Genomic DNA, 22,519 nt, shown 5'->3' with positions numbered 1-22,519 from the left:
GTACCTGACATGCTGTCCTGGTTTTGGCTGAAATAGAGTTAATTTTCTTCCTAGCAGCTGGTACGGTGCTGTGTTTTGGATTGAGGGTGAGAACAATGTTGATAACACACTGATGTTTTTAGTTGTTGCCAAGCAGTCAAGGACTTTTCAGCTTCTCATACTAGCCTACCAACGAGAAGGCGGGAGGGGGTGCCCAAGAAGTTGAGAGGGGACACAGCCAGGACAGCTGACCCAGACTGGCCAAAGGGATATTCCATACCATATGATGTCATGCTTCATATACAGCTGGGGGGGGTGGGTTAGGAAGCAGTTTGGCTCAAGAGCTAGCTGAGTATTGGCTTCAGCTGGTGAGCAATTGTGCTGTGCATCACTTGTTTTGTATATTCTGTTGTTGTTGTCTTTCTTTTCTCTCCTATTAAACTGTCTTTATCCCAACCCACAAGTTTTCCCTTTTTTTTTTTTCTTTTCAGTTCTTTCCCTCATCCCACTGTGGGGGGGGGAGTGAGCAAACAGCTGTGTGGTTGTTTTAGCTGCCTGCTGGGTTAAACCATGACACATAACTCTCTGCTCTTAAGAGGCACTGTATTTTCCCTGCCAGTTGTCATATACGCCTTTCTGTGCTCTTCCTATCTAACATCTTTTGCTTGCACTTAGTAATAATCAAATGAAATTTAAATATGTTCTGAGTATTTCTATAATAAGAAGAACAGTTGATAATAGTATATGTGTAAGATTTCCCTGTTTATTAAGTAGAATCTTGCTTGATGACCTGTCAAAGGAATTTTAGCATAGTTTTGCACTTCAAAAGGCTGATTTAATTTAGTAGCAATACTACCACTTGCAGTTAATTTTGGAATTTTTATTTTGTCAGATTTAGACTAGTATTCTGTATTATCTATGTTAACAGTTTTCTGTGCTCTGTGTTTGTATATTCCAAACAGGTTGATGGACGAAAATCTACTCTATCCATGATAGATCGTCTACAAAGACAAATAATTGTAGCAGACTGTCAAGTCTACTTGGCTGTGCTCTCATTTGTAAAACAAGAGTTATCAGGTGTGCTGTGGCTTTAATGTTTAGATGTATTTTTTTGCATGATATCTTTTTAATAAAGCTTGATCATAAAGTGGCAATATGACTCAGTAAAGAGGATTGTTGTGTTAGAAAGCACAGTTCCATTTGAAACATTGCAAGATTGGTACGCTTGTACACACACATACTGTTCTATCTTTGTATAGGTAGTAGTATCATAAAATGAATTGGATTGCTACAGATAACAGCTTTCCGCTTTTTTTCTTACCGATAATCATATTCAACTGATTCCCCTTAGATGGGTTGGAATCCTTTGCGTGTTCGCACAGAGGCGTTTGAGGAGTTAGTACAAAGATGGATAGCATCTGTGTACTTCATGTGACCTGCAAGATAAGAGGCTATCAACAGCTGAAGTCCAGGCCACTGGGAAAATCCTAACGTCCCATATGCATTGTGTTCATGACAGCTCAGGGGGATGACAAACTGCCAGTGATAGTAATTTTAAATGAAGTGTGTTGATGATGGAACTGCTGAATCAGTTCTTATTATCTGGTCACCAAAGTGCATCCTCGCATGCCAAAGAAGTTAATCCTGTCGAACCTCGTCATCTCCATTGCAAAGCTGTTTCTAATATTCGCTTGCATTCTCAGATCTCTTGCATAATTTTAAAACATGCTTTCATCCATGAGTTTATAGAAAATATGGTCAAGGTCATATACAAAGTGACTGCTTTCCCAGGTTCTTACCACATCAATGAAGACCGAGAGATGGCAGTCAGACCAGATTGTCAGCGATAACCCTGCTGATCAGCTGAAAGGAATTGGGGAAATAACATTTGGATTATTTAAAATAACACTCAGATCTTCATAATATAATGCTTTCTGTGCTGTACAGACTTGGTTTCTTCCAAGCCGTGGTGTCAAGAATGGGGTTCTAAGTAGCAGAAATTCAGGGGGTATTTCTGACTGCTGTGTGTGTAGTGCCGCAGAAAGGTTTTCTTACTATTTTTTTTGTGCAGTTCTGGGTTTTCATTTGGTGGGTGGGGTCCTTTTTGAAGCTTTTTTTCTTATTTCAGTAGGTATTCTGCAGCTGCATAACTATGTTGGATGCTGTAACTGAGAGTGGTGTCTGTTCCCTTTCTCTTTTTTGCTACTTAGAGAACTGAAGTGGGTAGCAGAGTACTGCAGAACATGCAGTATATTTGAGTTACTCTATAGTGAGTAAAGAATATGCTTGAAATAGTTAGTTAAAATTTCAAGCGGTTAAATACCACCTCAGTGACTGCTAGATACTGCTGTTGCTGAACTGGTGGATCCATTATTTCAGTTTTTTTATTATATTATCTTTCTGATTATGTGTAAACATCTTTTATTTTAATCATGTTTCTGTACAGAAATAGCAAGCAGATCATTGAAGTGACTGTAATTTCAAAAAGAAATGCATTCCTCAGAGCAGATAAATATTTCTGATCAGTGGATGGGTGAAAAATTTCTTGTGTTTTTCTTCCTGGAACAGTTTGACAAGAAGCATATGATGACATGCAAGCTGCTTTCTCATATGCCTAACACATTTTAGATTTTCCTTTCCACCCTCATGGATGTATTAGAACTAGCTTCATCATAAAGATAGTAACACAGCAACTTATCTTTGCTTCCCACAGCAATATTGAACTACCTTTTCTTGATATGTACCACTGCTGTCACGGGTCTAACTATCAGAAGTTCATGCTGGGAAATCAGCTCAGCGATTGGGCTTGATTAAATTTTTATGTTTAAAAAGTCAGAAATTAATAATTTCCATTTATTAGACCATTTTACCTTGACACAGCAAATCTATTAGGGTTGTGCTGTCTTAGTGAACTGTTCCTGACAGCACACTAATGGAAGTAAAGCCTAAAACTATATTTTTCTTCTACATCATATCCTTTCCATTTGATGCATGCATCAGAACACAGTAGTTAGCTATTAGCAGAAACACTACCTGTGGGATAAGTAAAACGTGGGGTTTTCCTTATTTGTCTGCTGCATTGCTATGCATAGTTGTATGAGCATTCATCTTGTGGTGAACCACATCACTTTCAAAATACTCTGTGCAGACAAGAAGTGACCTAATTGCTTAAAATTGAATTAACGTTAGTCTTGTAATACAGCTGAATCATGGCAGGGGTTCACATTTTTTATTATAACACTTCCATATGAAGCTCAAGATAGAGGATTAATTTTTTTTTTAATACTTTAATTTCATGTTGACAGAACCCTTCTGTCACAACTGAGAATACAAATTTTGCAGTCTTTCTCAATGTGATTTCTTAAGACTATCAAACCAGCTTTATCCCCTCTTCATACAATAAGAATCCAAAAAGAGGTAGTCTAGTCTGTGATGGTACTTTCTCTAGAAATGTTTTTTTGTGATTGGGAGGATTTTGTCAAAGGTGTCAAAGGCTTCTAAAGAGTGATTTGATATTAATAGCATTTTCCTTTTCTTTGACACACCCTACCTGTTATGATCTAATTCTGGCATCAGGTATAACACGGATCTCTGCAAACTTGGTGATAATCTGTTTAGAACACTGCTACTATAATCATGCTTTTATTTTCTCTCATTTTTAGTTAACTCCTTTGTCACTGGACTTCCAAACTCTCAGGGCTCTATCATATATAAAATGCTGGTGTCTACAATTAACATGTACACATATATTCTGTTTTCTGTTTACCACTTATCATTAGTCAAGGATGTGCTGTAACCAGGATGAAAGCTGTGTGGATAGGCAGATTGGACATCTTTGTTTTTTGGTGTCATGCCTTTCTTTACCCTCATGTAAAGAGACTAATGAGACCAAGAATTCTCTCATTCTCAACTGAGAATACTCAAGACTAGATTTTTTTAGGGAAATTTAGGTACCCAGCTTCCATTTGAAATTGAGAAAGTTAGGCAACTGAAAAATGGTTTAAACCCATACAATTTATGTGGGTTTTTTATTCTATTATTTTTCTTAATTATAAGGTGCTGTGTTTATATGAGAGGCAGGGAAATGATGATGTTGAAAATCTTATTATCTAAGCCAAAGGAAGGGGTTTGGTTTTCTTAGTATTTTTCCATTGACTGTCTTTTAACATCATTTGGGCTTAAGAGACGTAATCTCTTTGAGTTTTGCTTCTCCATGTTTGCCAGACAGCCATTTCGTCTCCATTGTATAGTGGAGAAGAATCCAGCATTAAGTTCTTTTGATTTCTCTCTTTCTTTCTGACAGTTGTATTGCTGTATAGCTGAAGGGAAGTCCATTTGGATTGCATGCTTTTTTAAAGTCTCCGGTTGAAAAGCACTTAAATTTGTAGTGGCCAGTATGAAAGACCTCTTTGAGAGGACAGTAGCTATTACAAAATCCTTTATACAATAAGTTAATGCAAATAGAGAGAGTATCCTAGGATTTGTGAAATAGCATTTACTACTTACTGTGTTCTACTTTTGAAATATGTCCTTGAAATATTTTTTCCTTGATTTTTAGCATACATAAAAGGTGGGTGGATACTCCGAAAAGCCTGGAAAATTTACAATAAGTGCTATACGGACATTAATACACTTCAGGAAATATATCAGAAGAAAACAACTCAGGAATCCTTGACTTTTGATGCTGCAAATGATAATCATGTTGCTGCAGAAGGTGTAACGGAGGATTCGCTAAACAGACTGAAAGGTGCTGTTAGCTTTGGATATGGACTTTTTCATCTTTGCATATCCATGGTGCCCCCAAACCTGCTCAAAATCATCAACCTGCTGGGTTTTCCTGGAGACCGCCTACAGGGGCTTTCTTCACTGATGTATGCAAGTGAAAGTAAGGACATGAAGGCCCCTTTAGCTACGTGAGTAGCTATATTGAAATGCTTTGGTAGATAACTTAGTACTGAAAGTAAGTAACTGGAAAAAAGTCAAAACCAAAACCTCATTGCTTTAAAGGAAACAACAGCAGGTAAAATAAACTTGTAATAGGTTGTTTAACATGCCATAGTTTAGTAAATTCATCACTTACTAGTGTATGAGATCTCTCTGCTGTTAGTTATTGACATGTATTTGGGGTTTGTGTCAGTATTTTGCTGTATTCTTCAGTACCTGCTGTTCAAATGCCTAGTAATTTATATGCCAGCAGCATAAATGAAATCACCCCCCAAAGGCTGAGTAAATTTACCCAAGTTATATTCTCTGCTATGGAGAACGTACTATTTTGTATGAGTAATTGATCTAACTTGGCTATTTATCCTTACTATTAGCCAAAGATCTTTTCCAGTGTATTTTTAATTTTAGCATCTGAGTAAAATGGGATGTTCCCTTCTAGTCTTTTTAGAAGAGTATTTTTTTTTTGTGTACTTTTTTTCCCAAACCTTCATACAGCATTCAGTCTTTTTGTCAAGTGAAAGGTTAGCCAGACCTAATTTAAACTGGCCACATAAATGGGTTTATTATTCCATTATCTCCAAGTTAATGCTTTCATTCCTGGATCTGCTGCAAGTACCATCAGATGTCATTTTTTGAAACGTTGACAGCAGAGGTAAAGTGTCTTCTGCTTGAGGAGAAGAATAGGATTTCTGATTGGTTAAGAAAGCTTAAGATTAAATGTTCCTGTTGATTTGTGGTTTTGCCTTTCTGGGAGGAAAAAAAAAAAAGGTATTTTTGGGGGTGTTTCCTCCTTCAGATGGTCTTGGAAATTTTTGTGCTCTGCCCTTGTTTCCAGGAACGATGTAGGTCAGGTAGATGTCTGCCCTTCCGAGCACTGGATGTATTTCTTTTTGATGATGATTTCAAGTGTGTCTGCTGATGTGTGTTTAGTTTTGTTGTTGTTGTTTTTTTTGTTTGGGTTTTTTGTTGGGTTCCCCCCCCCCCCCCAATGAACAATTAATTTTCAAAGTTTTCCTGTGGGTTTTTCTTTTTTTAAAATCTACAAAGTTCTAAAGGCTCAACTGCTTTGATGCTATGAGCTTGATTGTACCTTTGGGTAATGTGCACTGGATTGTATATTCAGGTGCAGTTTTAGGATACGTTGATGTATGGCAATAGTAGTGTGTTTGTTTTAAAACCAGGTTGTATAAGAAAAGCTTCATACCTTCTTTTTGTCTTTCAGAATTGTTTAAAAAATTTGCCTGTGTAGAATGATATTCTTAAATTTCTGTTTATGAGCTGTAATCTTTTTTACTCTTATGTTTCTTTTAGATTAGCTCTATTGTGGTACCACACAGTTGTTCGTCCCTTTTTTGCCCTTGATGGCAGTGATAACAAGGCAGGGTTGAAAGAGGCGAAAGAAATTCTTGCAAAAAAAGAATCTGCTTATCCAAATTCCTCTCTGTTCATGTTCTTCAAGGGAAGGATACAGCGATTAGAGGTACCACATGTTTTCTTCCTCTTGACTGATTTCTTCCCCCTTCTTCCCTTTCTCTTATGTTTTTCTAATGTGAATGAACTGTGCAAGCTTCAGCAAATTGTGACTAAAGGTATAGGTACATGGGCAGATAAGTAAGAAGAAAGGATTAACTCCTTCCTAGTTTCAAGTTCATGTGCTAAGCCTGCTCTTCCACTACTATCTGAATTAATGGCACTTTGATATTCTTTTTCAACTACTTGATACATTTGTAGCTCTGTGCTAAAAGGAAGTGCTTTTGGTCACTTACCAGTTTCTTGTGGTATAAATAGCCATTTCAGTTTTGCTTGTCAAGCTAAAATCTGAGTATTATCTGCTGAGTACATAGCATTTATCTTCCCCTTTTCATTTTATGCATTTTTTTCGTATACAGCTAATTTTCTGCAATGATTTCCCTTAAATAACTGCTTTTACTTTTAAGAAGTCAAACCAGGATATTTTCTTTTGCTAAGGGTGAGGTCTGACCCAAGCAGAAATGTATTCACTCAAAATGTGTTTGTGAATGCTGTTGTAGAGTGTTATTCAAACATCGCAGCAGCCTCATGGGTTTTGGGTGAGTTACTCTTTAAGAATTTGTGATAATACAAGATGGTGATGAGTACTTTAACTACTCAGTTCCTAGCTGCTGGTCTTATCAGACCAGAGTATTTCCAGAGCAATTACATTAACAAGAAAACCCAGCACAATAGCACAAAGCCAGAATGTTCAAACCCTTCATCTCAACATCATAATTACAAGAACTAATCTGTATCTTAACATAGATGGTCATTCGTTGCTAGAGTTTGCAGTTAACTCTCTCAAATACAACTTAATATTTTGAGGGAGGTAGCAATAGTTACAGAACAGGGGGATGGAGGCACACTTCTGTGGCCTACCGGGCTATGCAGGCATATTCTTTGATGGGTTTTGGATATTGTTTTTCTTTTTTTGTTGCCTTTCTGAAAGCAAAAGTGCTTTTGGGGAATTGCACTGTCACAGGCAAGCTGTCAGTCTTTGGGAAGTATTGCTGTTTCTGAGTGTGAAAGATTTTACTGGTCTTTGTTTAATTATGTGCATATTCCATTCTTGTAGTAAAAATTAAATTTGTTAGGAATAGCTACAAAATGAATGCAAGTGCAGCTGAAAATGTAGCTATGTTGATTGCCAGAGTATGACTTGGTATTTGGAATTTTTTTTCATGTTCAGTGTCATGAGGAATAAAATTCAACTGTTATATGATTCTTCTGGCTTTCATGGCAAGCTAGGGCAAAATTGTAAATGTAGTTGTCAATAAACTGAGTATATGTTTCTATGTGTAAATACAGAGGATATGTTTGGGGTGAGAGTCAGTTTTGTGTAGTCAGTCCCTTTCTGGAGTACTGTTATGTTTCAAAGCAGAGTTCTTTACCTATTATCTTAGAGTATTGTGCATTTGACAGTTGGACTTGATCTTAGAGGTCTTTTCCAACCTGAAAGATTCTATGATTAAATGATGCTATGTATAGACACCAAAGTTTAGCTCATAGTGAAATAGTTTGTGCCAGAGACAGTCTGGCCATGTTAACAAAGTTAGCTGAGGCAGGCAGAATGCCATGCATTATGCTATGTAGCCATACCCTTTGTCAGCAGAAAGCCTGTTGCGAACAGGAATTAAATATCCCTATTCACGTATTTGTTTGCATGAGAGCGTTTCCATTCAGGAGTGCTTTTTTGTTTTGTTTTTGCTTGTTTGCTTTTTGTTTTGGTGTCCCGTTCCTCCCCCCCCCCCCCCCCCCCCCCCCCCCCGTCATTCCATTGTTCTAAGTGATACTGTATCATTGAGGCTTGGCTTTGCTTTGTTTTGGTTCACTGTCTCAAGCTCTTCTGTAGATTCTGTTAAGAATTTGCAAGCTTAATTTGCTCAAATGTTGTTGATGTAATAGCGAGGGCAGATGTCTGACTGGTGGCAATGGCATGGGGAGCTGCACTGGGTTTCTGCACAATACACTTGTAGTTACTCATGTCCCAAATCCGGGCGTTGGTCTTGTACGTTCTGAAACAGAAGTGTACAGACACTCTTCAATTACAAATTAATGTGCTGAGTAGTAATTTCTACTTCATCTCTGAGGGAGCTGAGTGGAGCTCCTGCAAAACCTATGAAGTGCTTATATGGCTTTCTTTGAAATTAATGCACAGGCAGGTTTAAATTCTTTCTGCCAGGCATGGAAATATTATTTTGAGATGGCTTACTGAAGTTGGTAAGTCTCTGCTTTAGCCTGTAAGCACTTCAAGTATACCTTGAGCTAAAGATTGTATCTTTTATAGCCTTTAACATCTGTCATCATTTAACAATTCTGTCATAAAATTTAATTGTACACAGATGAAAGGCAGTTTATATGTTGTTATACCGAAGAGATTGTGTGTTCTGGAAATAAGAATCTGTAATGATCATTGTAGGCTCTAATACAAAGCCTACTAGCACTCAGTCCATCAGATATTCTTATAGCCTTTAATCCTACAATTTTTGTGTAACTTTAAGCTGATGGTATATTCTGCTTCTATTAGCAAGTCTGTGTGTGTGTATATGCTAACATGTATACGCACACACAGAGCTGAGTATGTGTGTATTTTTTCTATGGAGAAAAGCAACAGTAAGGAGCACAGTTCAGCCATGGGCACCTGGCGGCAGAGAAACTTATCTCAGGCAGAAGCAGTAGTGCGAGACTGGACAGTGAGACACAAATCTGGCAAAGGAAAAAATTGCCAGGGCAGGCAGTTGAGGAGGAAGGAAGATTTCACAGTGACAGGGCTATGAAAGACAAACGAAGAGCATGTGGCTGTATAATGCTTTGTGTTCCAAAAAGCATGTATGAATATTAGTCATTAAAAGCCTTAACGGACTTCAGTTTTCTAGGAAGTAGAAGTATAGGTACTATAAATGTGTACCAAATTATCTTTCAACTTTTTTCCCAGATTCACGTTTTTGGGAAATGAAGTCTGAAAGCATTTGGATACTATTGAAGTGAGTTGAGGGAAATGAGAGGAGGATGATCTGAGAAAGCTGAAATGAAAGTGCACCAGAAAGTCAAAGGTTGCACTGGTAGGCTGGTCAAATGTTGCTTTTTCAAATAGTAGGTTAAGAGACTGTGTATTTAAAGTAGTATTTTTCCTGACTTTTACATAATTCACTTAGGCTGTTTTTATGCATATAACTATTGCTATTCTTGACTTGTGATTTTATGGTATGTATTCAGCCTCACAAATATTACTCTGTGAATGCCTGACTATTTCTATCTTTGAAATACTTTCCACTAAAGCTGACAATGATGTTTCATGCAAGCTTAAGCTGCTAAAAACAAGTGAGGATAATGCTTTTATACTTGTGCCTGAAGGGTACTTAAAAATGTAATTAGTATAATAGCTGCTGAAACCCACTGGTCTGAAATCCAGAATTTCTGGCTATACCCTTGGGCCTTTCTAATTACTGTGAAAATAAAAATGTTGCCATCCATTTGCTAAATGTGTCTTGTCTAATATTATAATTATGTTAATAAATACCAATTTACTTTTAAAACTGTAACTTAGACCATTCAAGAGTGGTATTGTGGCCAGTAGTGAAAGGTGGGCATGGTGGTAGCATGGGAGAGGGCAGAGTAAAAGGTGGTGTTCTGAATCTTATGTATTTGTGCTTTTTAGCTTGCAATTTTACTTTTTTTTCCTAATCTGCAATATTTTTTTAAAAAAACTCCATCTGTTTTTTTTAAATAGTGCACATTACCCCAGTAAATAGATCGATAGCTTCATGTGGAGAGCAGTTAAGTGTATAAAACAAAAACAAAGTGTTTGACAAAATCGTGAACTGGGCAAGATTGCTTCTCTTTTGATTGGAACAGACTCCGTGTGTGTATATATAAACAACAAGAAATCTCTGGGGCTGGGACAAAAAACTCAGGTTTTGAGGCCTGATCTATAGAGTTCAGTTGGTATAGGTACATGGTAAGAGTCTGAAGGAAAAAGTGCCAAATACTTCAGCTGACAGGCAAACCACCGGTGGTACATTCAGGTGTGCTACTGTGTGTTTGATGTGCAGGCCTGGTGAAAACGTGCAGTGGTGTCACGGGCTTAAATATACTGCTGACAAGTACTCTTGCTTTTTTTTTTAGTTACCTTTTGTAGATATCTGGGTATCAGTTGTGTCATTCTTATTTAGGGGTGGGAGAGTGTGGCACAGAAAGTAGACTGAGGGCAAGAGTATAATAAGCATTGAAAAGTCTTAAATTAATTTTCTGGAATAAAATCACAGTGATGTCATAAGTAAGTAAATTTTCAGAGCTTGCATAGTGTCAAGATTTATTTTCAGGAATTGTGCTGGCCTCTCTAGTTACTTAGAATCCTTTTGGTTGGAAAAGACCTTTAAGATCATCAAGTCCAACCATAAACCTAACACTGCCAAGTCCAACCACTAAACCATGTCACTAAGCACCACATCTATGACTGTTTTAAATATCTTCTGGGATGGTGACTTGATCACTTCCCTGGGCAGCACTTGTTCTAGGCTATAAAATACAGGATCCTAGTTTTACTCTATTTTAATTTTGTGGCATGTCTAGGGAAAAAAATGGGGAGGTTGCTATTATGGAAGAGAAAATACAGGCTTTGAAATTTCCTATATAGTGTCCTCCAGTGTAAATTGTCTCCTTGTAGGTATTGTTTACTGGTTTCCCCTTAATTATGAGCATGACTTCTTAAAAGCTTTACAAATTCATAGTGTCAATTGAGAAGAGAGAGGTCCTGGGAGAGAGAAAGTGTCCTGAGATTTCAGAACAACTTGAGGAGGAAATGTTTGTCAGCTCAGGAATCTCCGTAGATGCTTGGTGGGTTGAGGTGGTTTTGGTTTTAATCTGAAGTCAAAAAATGGAAGATTATGGTTCTCATGCTAGCTTTAATAACCTTCTTTATGGTTATGTAATTCTGTATATTGCACATTTTATGGATTAATCTTCTTTTGTATTTGGATTATGTCCAAGAGAGGCATGAGTGATGCCTGTTGAGGAATTACAAGTGTATGTGCATATATATATTTTTAAATCTCAGGAACATCAATTTCATGATGTTATACTTGCAGATTCTTGGGATTTTATAATTTTGTTTATTCTCTGAAATGGTAAACAGATAGTAATTAATTTATTTTAAGAATTAATACTAAGAGTAGAAATTCACATTCCAGCATGTTGTCACAATCCCTGGAGATGACTGAAACTTTATTAAGAAATGTCTCTGAAACATACTTACTGAATTTGATGCTTAAGGAAAACTTAAACAGATGTCAAAATCTAGACAGTTAGAGAAATGGATTATAGAAGATTGAGTATTCAACTAACTGGACTTGTATATTACTAGGTAGTCAGTATTCCATGTGCTGCCCCAGGCTGGTGTATGGCATTGCAGACAATGAGGTAATTGCCTTTCGTCATTGTGTGGAATAACATGCCCTACAAATAAGTGATTTATATTTTCAAGTTGTTAGGTTTTTAGAAGGCAGAGTATTGTCACAGAGGACTAAATATTTAGTGAGTTTTTTGTTTTGTTTGGGGTTTTTTTCTTCATTTTTCTCAGAAGCATTCAAAACATAGATTTACTGAACTTCTAAACTTCTTAGCACAAAGATAAAGTTCTAAGCTGACATTATTTAATTATTTTTTTTCTGTAAGTCTGGGCTCATAACACTTATTTTCCAGGAAGTCATGTTTGGGGTGATGCAGCATCAGTGGAGTGGAGAGAATGTGCTGCTACAAAACTAAACAAAGATGTACGTTGTTCAGGCTTCCTGGTAACTTTGAGGGCAAATATAACTCACCTGTCTTTGTGTAGTATAGTCTTCTGTCATACCAACAAGCATCTTAGTCTTAATCACTGTTTTATTTTCTGAGTGTACACTGTTTATATTGGTACAGCTGTGGATCACTTTGCTGGCAGTTGTATTGTCTTGATGCAATAGATATGATTTATAGTTAAATTGTTCCTTAGCAACTAAAACAGTTTTCCCTCATGAGACAAAGAAGAAAATCTAATAAAATCACTTTAGAGCTCTGTGTGTGGTCTTAAGATACAATGCTGCAGATTTTTGCAGGAATTTTTGAATTCACTTATGCTTGCATAGATAACAGGTTTGCTTTTTCAAGGCTTTCTTTCACTTAACATGCTTAGCCAGCAGAGAGTGGCTTAAAGATTATTCTGTTGTATAAATTATTATAATTGTGTGTGAGAATAAATACAGGAACACTATTAAAGTGAGTATAGGCCATATTGGGATATATAGTGTGTCTGTGTATGAAACTAATTAAATGTTGATTTGCATCCTGTCCTTTATGATGATTGTTATGGAGAAGTCCCATCCTAGACTGGGAAAACTAGAAATTAAGGTAGTCAAAAGAACTATCATTCTAGTTCTTACAAAACTGTCAGCCTCTCTTTTGCTAAGCTGTTGGTAACTAATGATTTTATCGAAATGTTTTTTTAATCTCATATGCCTTTTTATCTTCTTGCATGTCATGCAGCACTCATGAATCCTCTATTAACTGTTGCTTAAAGTGGTGAAAAGTGTGGAAAAAGATGAAAAAGTTCAAAATAAATGAAATGAAACATTAAAGATACCCTTACTGTGTAGAAAGCTAAACTTTATTGGCAGATGCTAAAAACATACGACTTTTAAAGATGGAATGACTAATAAGAGTAGAAATGAAATTACTCAAAAGCTTATTGCACAAAACCAATGCATTTTGGACTTAATAGCAAATGGAAGGAATACAGCCACTGATTTTTAAGATTGAGAGATGATCTGAGCTGGCTGTGAGTTATTGGTGATTGTTACTACGTTATTAAACTCTTCTACTACCCCCCTTCCCCCCCCTTTAACTCTGTAGTATTCTACATTTCTCTCTTTATATGACTTTGAGTGCAAGTTTCTTACCATATGTTTTAATTTTTACTGCTGCACATGGTGGAACTGATTGTTAGTACCTTGCAAGCAAATGCTTTGCATTCTTGTCTAAAGTTTCCTTTAAATATAAATCTGAGTTGCTTTGTATTAGTGATTCTTACTTCCGTTGTCTTTTATAAGTTGGCTTTTGTATTATGTTTCATGTCATGAATATGAAATATATGGAAAAATCTGTTCACTATGGGACCTCTTTAAGACGCTCCTTTATCATTGTAAATAAAGGCTCTGTCATAATTTGCCTGTACTTCCATTCAAAAGTGATCAGGTCGAGAGAACTGGGAGGAGGGAAGACAACAAAAGGAATTGCAATGTGGAGTTGGTGTATTGAATTAATATTAGCCTTTCTCCTTCAAACTGTTAGCTCTGTGGTTGGGTTTAGCTCGTTTAAATAATCTGGAGTCTAAAATGAATTTTGAGGTTTTCTTCTCAATGGGATGTTGTACCTCTTTCATCTAATCAAACTAGAGTCTGCAATCCGTAAGACGCTTCAATTTATTTTTTAAGCATATAATTATTTTTAAATACATATTAACAGAAATCTGAATTATTTCTATATCAAAATATCCAACAAATTTTAAATTTCAGACATTTGATTTTTTTTTTTCTTCTTTCACTTTTGTTAGTGTCAAATCAATAGTGCCTTGACCTCATTTCATACTGCTTTGGAACTTGCAACAGACCAAAGGGAGATTCAACATGTCTGCTTATATGAAATAGGTAAGTTGGATATGTTTGTACTATAAATAGCTCACTTTCAAGTTTAGACTAGCAACTTCAATAAACAAACCAGATTATTTTTATTAGGATTTTTTAAAAGGTTTTAGAATACTGGCCTTTGTCTTAGATGGATTATGTTAATAATCCTGTCTTCTTGTTTGGGCAAGTAGAATTCAACAATTTTTCATAATTTTCAAGTTTTCTGCAAAGACAAGGTGATGCAAAATCAGAGAGTAGGCTATAGAATCAAGGGCAAACTGTTCACCTACAGAATATTATTTAAAATTAGAAATTCATTCATCTGATTTGTCTGTGGAATCACCATTTCTGTGCCAAAATCTGATCAGTCTAGTGAAGCTTCACAGTTTGCAGGACCTATATTTCATTTCCTTCCATATAGCAATATATGTTATATGTTCTTAGTTTGCATACAAATCTTTAGAGTGGAGAAGATGCGTTACTTCAAGCTTTAAACGTGTCTCATTAAAGGATCTTGTCATAGTAGGGAAGGATAAGGGAGCAAGTAATAGCTTTGTAGTTTCAGAATCTTACAAAATATACTATTTAAATTTAAAAAAAAAAGGGGGGAGTTTTTAGTGTCTGCATAGATTTGTTGTTGCTCTGAAGTAGATCCATTGTTTTGTGTGGAATCTTATAATTCGACATGTCCCAGTAAATTTTAGCCAGGCTTTAATTGTATGTCATTAACTTGTTTTGGTTTTAACTTTTCCAGTTATTGGTGTAATTGTTAAACTAGCTCCAGGTCTCGTAACAGACTGTCTGTTTCAGTAATGTTGGCACCAAATTTGAATTACTGTCCTTTCTCTGAAGTTAAATTAGTCTTGTTTTTAGGTTGGTGCAGCATGATAGAGATGAATTTCAAAGATGCATTTGAATCCTTTGAAAGGCTGAAAAATGAATCCAGGTGGTCCCAGTGCTACTATGCTTATTTAACGGCAGGTGAGTATATTCTGTGTTGGATAAGTGATAAATCAGTGGTGTGCTGAGGTTTTGGCACTGTTTTGTTTTGGGAAACTTACTAGTGCACATAGTGACTTCCACACTGCCTGCTGCTTGTGTGGCTTTATGCCTGACTTGACTTAACATAATTTTGTTTGTTTGTATAATGTATGCATGCATGCATGTGCATAAGTACTTTCTCTCTTTCTCCTTCTAGATGTAGATACAATTACAATTGTCAGTGCAGTGACAGGTCGTATAACAATGTATTGCAAAGATAAATAAAATAAATCCTTAGAGGTTGGGTGGTATTAGTTCCTTTAATAGGTATGAAAAAGAAGTACTGACTTGTTAATTATTGCAGAGGGTACCTGGGAGAGTTGGTATTTGCATGTTTGTCAAATCCCCAGTCTTAGATCCTTTCTGGGAGTGTGTGTAGCTTTGTTTTTTTTTTTCCTGCGACTGTGTGATATCTAATCTTTTTTCCTGTTTCATGTCCCAGTAGTGTTAACATATTTTTATTTCTGTGTTCTTTACAGTGTGTCAAGGAGCTACTGGTGATGTCAGTGGTGCTCAGAATGTGTTCAAGGAAGTTCAGAAGCTTTTCAAAAGAAAAAACAATCAAATTGAACAATTTTCAGTGAAAAAGGTTTGGTTTAACATCGGCTGACTTGTTTCAGTACAGTAATTACATTTGGCAATTCTGTTGGATTCTTCACCAGTATTTATTTTTGAAGGATGTATCTGTTTTCTCATATGTTGCTTCTGTAGAATTAATGGGAAGGATTCAGGTGGAAAAACAATAGTGTCATGTATTTTAAGGACCGAGCAAAAGAAATGTGTATTAGCTATTCACTTTACAAGTAAAGCAATCATTAAAAATAAAAATACATGATGCCGTAGTTACTTTGGTACTTTTCCTTCTAGTTTTGCCTTTCTTACTCCTTTTTATCTAGTCTTGTTTGTCAAAGCCTTAGTTCTTTTTGAAAGCTAGTTGTCGTCTAGAAAATAGCTCCCAACTGATGCTCTTGCAGATGTTGCTGTTTCAGCATCCAGTCAGTGTGTACTTGGGATTGTGCAATAAAATAAACCAAATCTAGGCTGCATACATGGAAGCTTTAATCTGATCGATACATAAGCCCTTAAATTAATTGAAGGATTTTGCTTTTTAGTCTTAAAGTCTTTAAGCTGAGTTATCACCAACTTTATTTTCATAAAATTGTTAGATGCTTTCAAGAAACAGAATTACTGTTTGTGAACATTATGCTTCCTGTAAAGGACAGGTGACAAATCACCCTTCCCTCTTTCTCCCCATTTTGCAGGCAGATAGATTTAGAAAACAAATGCCCACCAAAGAGCTCTGTGTCCTGGCATCCATTGAAGTATTGTACTTATGGAAAGCCCTTCCAAACTGTTCCCTCTCGAACTTACAGCATATGAGCCAAGGTATAATATGGTTCCTTGATTTATTTATTTACTTTTTTTTTTTAAATGAGATGTGTAATTTTCTTCTGTTGTGTGGACTAGATGATTGTTGTAGCATGAAAATTTAAACCTGCATGCATATGTGATAGCAAAACAGTTTGAGTAACAATAGAATAATGACCCATTAAGATTCGGCTTAATGCTTCATTTTTACCATTGTTATAGGTTTGTGGGAGAAGTTTAACTGCCTTCCTGCATATAGTTGGTTTTTTTTAATCGTTTGTGTTTGCCCATTGTTTAAAATGAAAAAGTGTAATAGTTATTGTTCAAAGTCACTAAGCAAAATTTAACTCATTTAAACCTAGCTACAAAATAAAAAAACCCTACCAATTCATTTCTGCATGCCAGTTTCCTTGAAGAGGAAATACGTAGCTTGTGAGGTCACCTGTGACGTGATAAGGGTTGTGTTTATCTTGGCTGCTGGCACCATCTTAGTGGTGAAAGGAGCATTTTATGGTTGCCTCTTTCCTAGTCTCCAGATGTCTTTGGATGTCTGTCACATGAAGCTTACAGTAACAGTGTTTGGCATGAAGTTTTCAGTACTTCTCCATCCATCCAGAGATCAGTCTTGTTTGCAGAATGCAAACAGTTTCAAGTCATTATCTGCCCATCAAAATAAAGCAAAGAATGTCTGCCACTGAGATACTTCCTTTTTTTCCTGTAACTGTGAACTTTTGGGAATTGTACATCATTTTTATGTTAAGTGAGAAAACGACCAGTCTTTAAGTCGAGAGTCAAGACTAGTTTTGGGGTTTTCTTCTGGTTTTTATTTAAGATAATTTGTCCATTTAAATTGTGTGATGGCAGTGGGTTACATTCAAATCCCTAGTTTTCTAGTTCCAAAGATAATGGAGACTTAAAAATTAGATTTACTTAACAATAAATTGCAGCATTTTTTTGTGTCATTTGCCTTCAGAACAATCAGTTTTAGAGGTTGTAAAGAGTACGTGCTTCTTTCCTGCACACTCAGAAGCAGTGCATATCTTCCTTCTATAAGCTTCTAGCTGGTGGTACGCATTTTAATGTGAAATAGTATAGATTAAAATTCAGAGATGCGCTTCTTGTAAGGGATAACACTGACAGATGTTTCTGCATCAGCAATTCCTGGCTGAAGACTTTCTGCACAGTGAGAATGTTATTGCTGTGCGTTATGTGTATCTCAAGAATGATGAGATGATAGGGGATTATTTTTTATTTTTATTTTTTATTTTTATTTTTTTATTTGCTTCCTCTTCTCTTGAGTCATTGGAATGTAATTTGCTGGGGCAGGTTTCCAGGCTTTTCCTCAGGGCTGGAAGTTAACTTAATAGAGGAATTAATTTGTATCCACATGTATCTCTGTAAGTAAAATGCCAAGTAACTTGAGACTTGCAACACAAGCGAGAGTTGACAGCCTTGTGTATTGTGTAGCGTCCAAATACTTGATGCAGCCAACTCTTAGTTATTCATAGGTGGCTTATTTGGGTTGCGGATTAACTGTGTTGTGAATGCGGAGCTAGTTAAGATCTGTCAGGGTTTATGAGATGAGGCAGAATGTGAAGGAGCTCTACTGCTCCAGAAACAGCAGTTCAGCTCCTTCTGAAGGGATGAAAAGCCCCGTGGGTTTCCTGGTACCTCGGCCTTTCTGGAGGCAATGGTGCAGATGAGTCCAAATGGCTCCTCATGGAATTAGTCTTGATTTAACAGAGCTGCCGCTAATAAGCTTGATCAAATGGAGGCTAACTCATCTGGAGACAGTTATGTGCATCATGATCCAGTTCTTTCTGGAAACAGAGCACTACTCAGCTGAGGCTCAGTCTGTTCCTGGACTGTGGACCAGCTAAGGTCTGGAAAATGAGCCTTATCTTCTCATCAGCATTGAGAATTGTGATGGCAAAATACCCTAGACTGGGTTTTTAAGTCCAGTACAGATTTTTGTGCACCTGTCACTTGGCTTCAGTTCAGAACAAATTAACAAATCTGAACTGCTTGCCCTGTGCTCCTTGTAACTTGGACTATGCATTTTTCTTTCAATATCTGGGACAACATGGTTTCCCATAACACCAGAAGGAGATAAGTGTTTCTTAACTTTACCTTTTAGTGGATCTTTCAAAGACCAGTAGAGATATGGATTCTCCTCCTCTTGTGAGAGGAACACACCAACTGCCTTTGACTTCGGCCCATTCATTCATTCCTGTTAGGAATTGTTCTCATGAGTGACAGATTGCTTGATGAGGTTCACACAAAATAGATTGTATTTAAGAAACCAAATGACTTTGACTTATATTAATGTTACTAGCATCTCCTTTTTTCTGGTTAAATTTAATCACCAGACTAAAAGTCACCATAGACCACAATTCTTGTCTAAGGAAGGATTTCAATCCATCTTGTTTGTTTACTGGAATCTTTTCATTAAGCTTGTCAGGATGTTGATGATTCATCGGCTGTTGGTTTGAGGAATTTGCTGCTTGGTGCCATACACAAATGCTTAGGAAATTCTGAAGATGCTGTTCAGGTAAGTTGTTAAATGATAACTTACACCATTAGTCCTAGCTTATGAGCTCTTCTGTTAAACAGTAAATACTGTTGAGTAAGAGTGCTAAGCAAGCCATTAGTTTTCAGTGCTATTGATCATGCTATTTTGTGAATTCCAACAGAGTATGTCAGGTTCTCTTCAAACTTTCTTTCTAGCATATCTTCATTATTCTGTGTTATGAAAGTAATTGGCATGTTGAATGAACATGGTAGCTAAAGTTTCTTGTAGGAGCAAGAGATAAGGGGAAGCTAGGAAGAAGAATGGCGAAGTTCTTGGTTCTGCTGGGTTTACTTTGTCTAACTTTAAAAAAAAAAAAAAAAACAAAACAGAAAAAACACCCAACAACTTGGAGATTGACCTTTCAAAAGCATGGGTCTGCTTCTCCTCCAGACCTATTAGACACTGAAAGGTTTGATTATTAGCACATACCAAAGAATAATTTTGCCCTGCTCCAGGCTTTGATCTGTAGGCACAACTTTTTTCTTTCCCCTCCCCAAAATAGAATGCAATTCACATAAGCAGCACGGGAGGTGATGCTGACTTTAAATGTCTCCCCCCCCCGCCTCCCGGCTTCTCTCAAGCATGTATGTGGTGGGTTGACCCTGGCTGGAGGCCAGGTGCCCACCAGAGCTGCTCTATCACTCCCCTCCTTCACTACACAGGGGAGAAAAGGTACAATGAAACACGTAGGGCGAGATAAGGACAGGGAGAGATCACTCACTAATTGTCGTCACGGGCAAAACAGACTGAACTTAGAGAAAAAATTCTAATTTATTACCAAGCATGACAGTGTAGAGCAATGAGAAATAAAATCAAATCTTAAAACACCTCCCCCCACCCGTCCCATCTTCCTGGGCTTAACTTCACTCCTGGTTTCAACATCCTCCCCCCTCAGCAGCACAGGGGGACAGGGAATGGGGGTTACAGTCAGTTGATAACACGCTGTTTCTGCCGCTTCTTCATCTTCAGGGGGGAGGACTCCTCACACTCTTCCCCTGCTCCAACATGGGGTCCCTCTCATGGGTTACAGTCCTTCACGAACTGCTCCAGCGTGGGTCTCTCCCACGGGGTGCAGATTTTCAGAAGCAGACTGCTCCGGCATGGGTCCCCCACAGGGTCACAAGTCCTGCCAGCAAACCTGCTCCGGTGTGGGCTCATCTCTCCACAAGGCCACAGGTCCTGCCAGGAGCTTGCTCCAGCATGAGCTTCCCATGGGGTCACAGCCTCCTTCAGGTGTCTCCACCTGCTTCAGCATGGAGTCCTCCATGGGCTGCAGGTGGAATGTCTACACCCCCTCATCCTTCCTCCATGGGCTGCAGGGGGACAGCCTGCTTCACCATGTTCTTCACCATGGGCTGCAGGGGGATCTCTGCTCCGGCGCCTGGAGCACCTCCTGCCCCTCCTTCTGCACTGACCTTGGTGTCTGCAGATGTTCTCACATCTTCTCACTCCTCTCTCCAGCTGCAAAAGCTCCCTCTACCTTGTTTTTTTTTCCCTTCTTAAATATCTTATCACAGAGGTGCTGATGGGCTCAGCCTTGGCCAGCGGCGGTTCTGTCTTGGAGCCGGCTGGCATTGGCTCTGTCAGACACAGGGGAAGCTTCTAGCAGCTTCTTGCAGAAGCCACCCTTGTAGCCCCCCCACTACCAAAACCTTGCCATGCAAACCCAACACAATGTATCTTAAATAATCTGGGTACTTCATCTCTGATGTTAAAGTTCCTTGTTAGATCTAGTATTTTTTCAGTGTGAAGTTGGAAAACTCCTGAAACAGTCAATATATTACTTGGTAAAAAGCCAAACAAATAGTTTTGCCTTGATACAGTAGTGTCAGTGACAACTTCTGGGTCCTTGCTTAAAGAATCTCTACCATTGGAAATTTTTAATGTATTCTTATGTTAGCGTTAGGCTAATTTCTAGTGCTTAAAGTTGAATGGTACTTCTGGATTTTTTTTAAGTGTCAAACAGTCAATTTAGATGTATTACTGCAATCTTTTTCTTTAATTTTTATAGTTCTTTCAGCGAGCTGCTAAAGATGAACTGTGCCGTCAAAACAACTTATACGTCCAGCCATATGCTTGCTATGAACTTGGCTGTCTTCTGTTAGACAATCCAGAGGTAACAGCGTAACCTATTTTTAAACTCTTAAAATTAGGGTGGGAAGTCAACATACTACTATACAAACAATGAAATAAAGTTTATAGGTGATAATGTATGTTATGTTTTAAAAATTTCTTTTATACCTACCATAAAGAAACTTAGTACTTTGTTTCTTGCAAACCAAGGAATGCAATGTGGTTTAGGTAATGTCTTAATTTTTCAATATCAAGAGCTATAAGGGTGTTCTGAGGAGCTTTGTTATCTATTGATAACACTACAATAACTTGTTTTGTTATTACTGGGTTTTATTTTTACATGTAAAAAAACCAAACAGCATGAGACTGAGATTCTTCAGGGCAACTGTTACATTCCTGACTGTTAGTGGTGTCTCTCTCTAGCAGGGAAATGAACATGTCTGCAAACCTACAGCAAGTAGTAGAGCAAGAATTTTGATAAGTGTAGCACCACATTGTTTTGATTATTATTTAGTACTTTACCCCAAAAAGCACCACAGATTTCACTTTTCACCTCTCTGATCATGCCATGATGCCCATTTTTTTTTGTACATGCCTTATAGAAACAGTATATATAAATTCTGGGATGTGGAAATACTTCTGTCACCCCGCAAGACGCAAAGACCTCTCTCCCCTTCACTTGCCTTAGTGTTCCTGCTGCTGGTGGCAGCAGAGGCCTGGCAAGAATGCCTTGGGTAGGCAGGGATTTGTTCTCTGCGCAGGTGGTATTTAGTGTGGTGAGCACCTAGGATCCCTTCCTAACGTATTTAATTTCCTGTTGGGTGCTGTTTGAGCTCAAAGATTACCTGTAGTTATCCTCTCCAAATAGAATTCGGTGCCTTCCTAAAATAGCTCCATGTTTTTGGGATCAAACTTATATTTGGAACAATACGATATTTGTCACAAGTCTTTTTACCTTGGGATTAATTATCCCCGCTCTTGGGACAGATTTCTTAGTAATCTTGCACATCAGTGCATCTTGGAAACCTAGCTGGACTGAGGACATGCATACCATCACATTATTTCATTGCAGTGGATGTATAAGTAAAGTGATTTCAGTCATTTAAATTCCATTAAAGCTGTGTGTGTTGGCATTTTGGCTTTAACCTCGAGTAGTGAGATTTTTGTTGTTTGGGATGAAGAGGAAAATAATCCACCTGGCTTTCAGACTGTCCAAATGGTTTGGCTGATGATACTGATTGTTTAGGTCTTTGCACATAACCTACCTCCCAGGGAGGCCAGAGAATCTTAAACTAGGGAATTTCTGCACCACTCTCGGTGCTCGTTCCCCCCTCAGACACGTAACATTGATACTTGGAGTTTATGCTACTTC

The 22,519-nt window shown here is 37.6% G+C and overlaps 1 protein-coding gene across 1 annotated transcript in view; it reads left to right on the top strand.

Annotated features, from left to right (window-relative positions):
* The window catches only part of TTC39C (tetratricopeptide repeat domain 39C), a 38,647-nt gene that overhangs the window by 13,409 nt on the left and 2,719 nt on the right, over positions 1-22,519 (top strand). The window contains exons 4-12 of the mRNA XM_075744235.1: positions 942-1,056; positions 4,538-4,892; positions 6,235-6,403; positions 14,021-14,114; positions 14,967-15,074; positions 15,614-15,723; positions 16,397-16,520; positions 18,956-19,053; positions 21,086-21,190. Of these exons, the coding sequence (XP_075600350.1) occupies positions 942-1,056; positions 4,538-4,892; positions 6,235-6,403; positions 14,021-14,114; positions 14,967-15,074; positions 15,614-15,723; positions 16,397-16,520; positions 18,956-19,053; positions 21,086-21,190 (1,278 nt within the window). The remainder of the gene's footprint in view (positions 1-941; positions 1,057-4,537; positions 4,893-6,234; positions 6,404-14,020; positions 14,115-14,966; positions 15,075-15,613; positions 15,724-16,396; positions 16,521-18,955; positions 19,054-21,085; positions 21,191-22,519) is intronic.

Source organism: Balearica regulorum, chromosome 2 (assembly GCF_011004875.1).
Source record: "Balearica regulorum gibbericeps isolate bBalReg1 chromosome 2, bBalReg1.pri, whole genome shotgun sequence".
NCBI classification, from domain to species: Eukaryota; Metazoa; Chordata; class Aves; order Gruiformes; family Gruidae; genus Balearica; species Balearica regulorum.
This window is presented reverse-complemented; position numbering and strand designations above follow the sequence as displayed.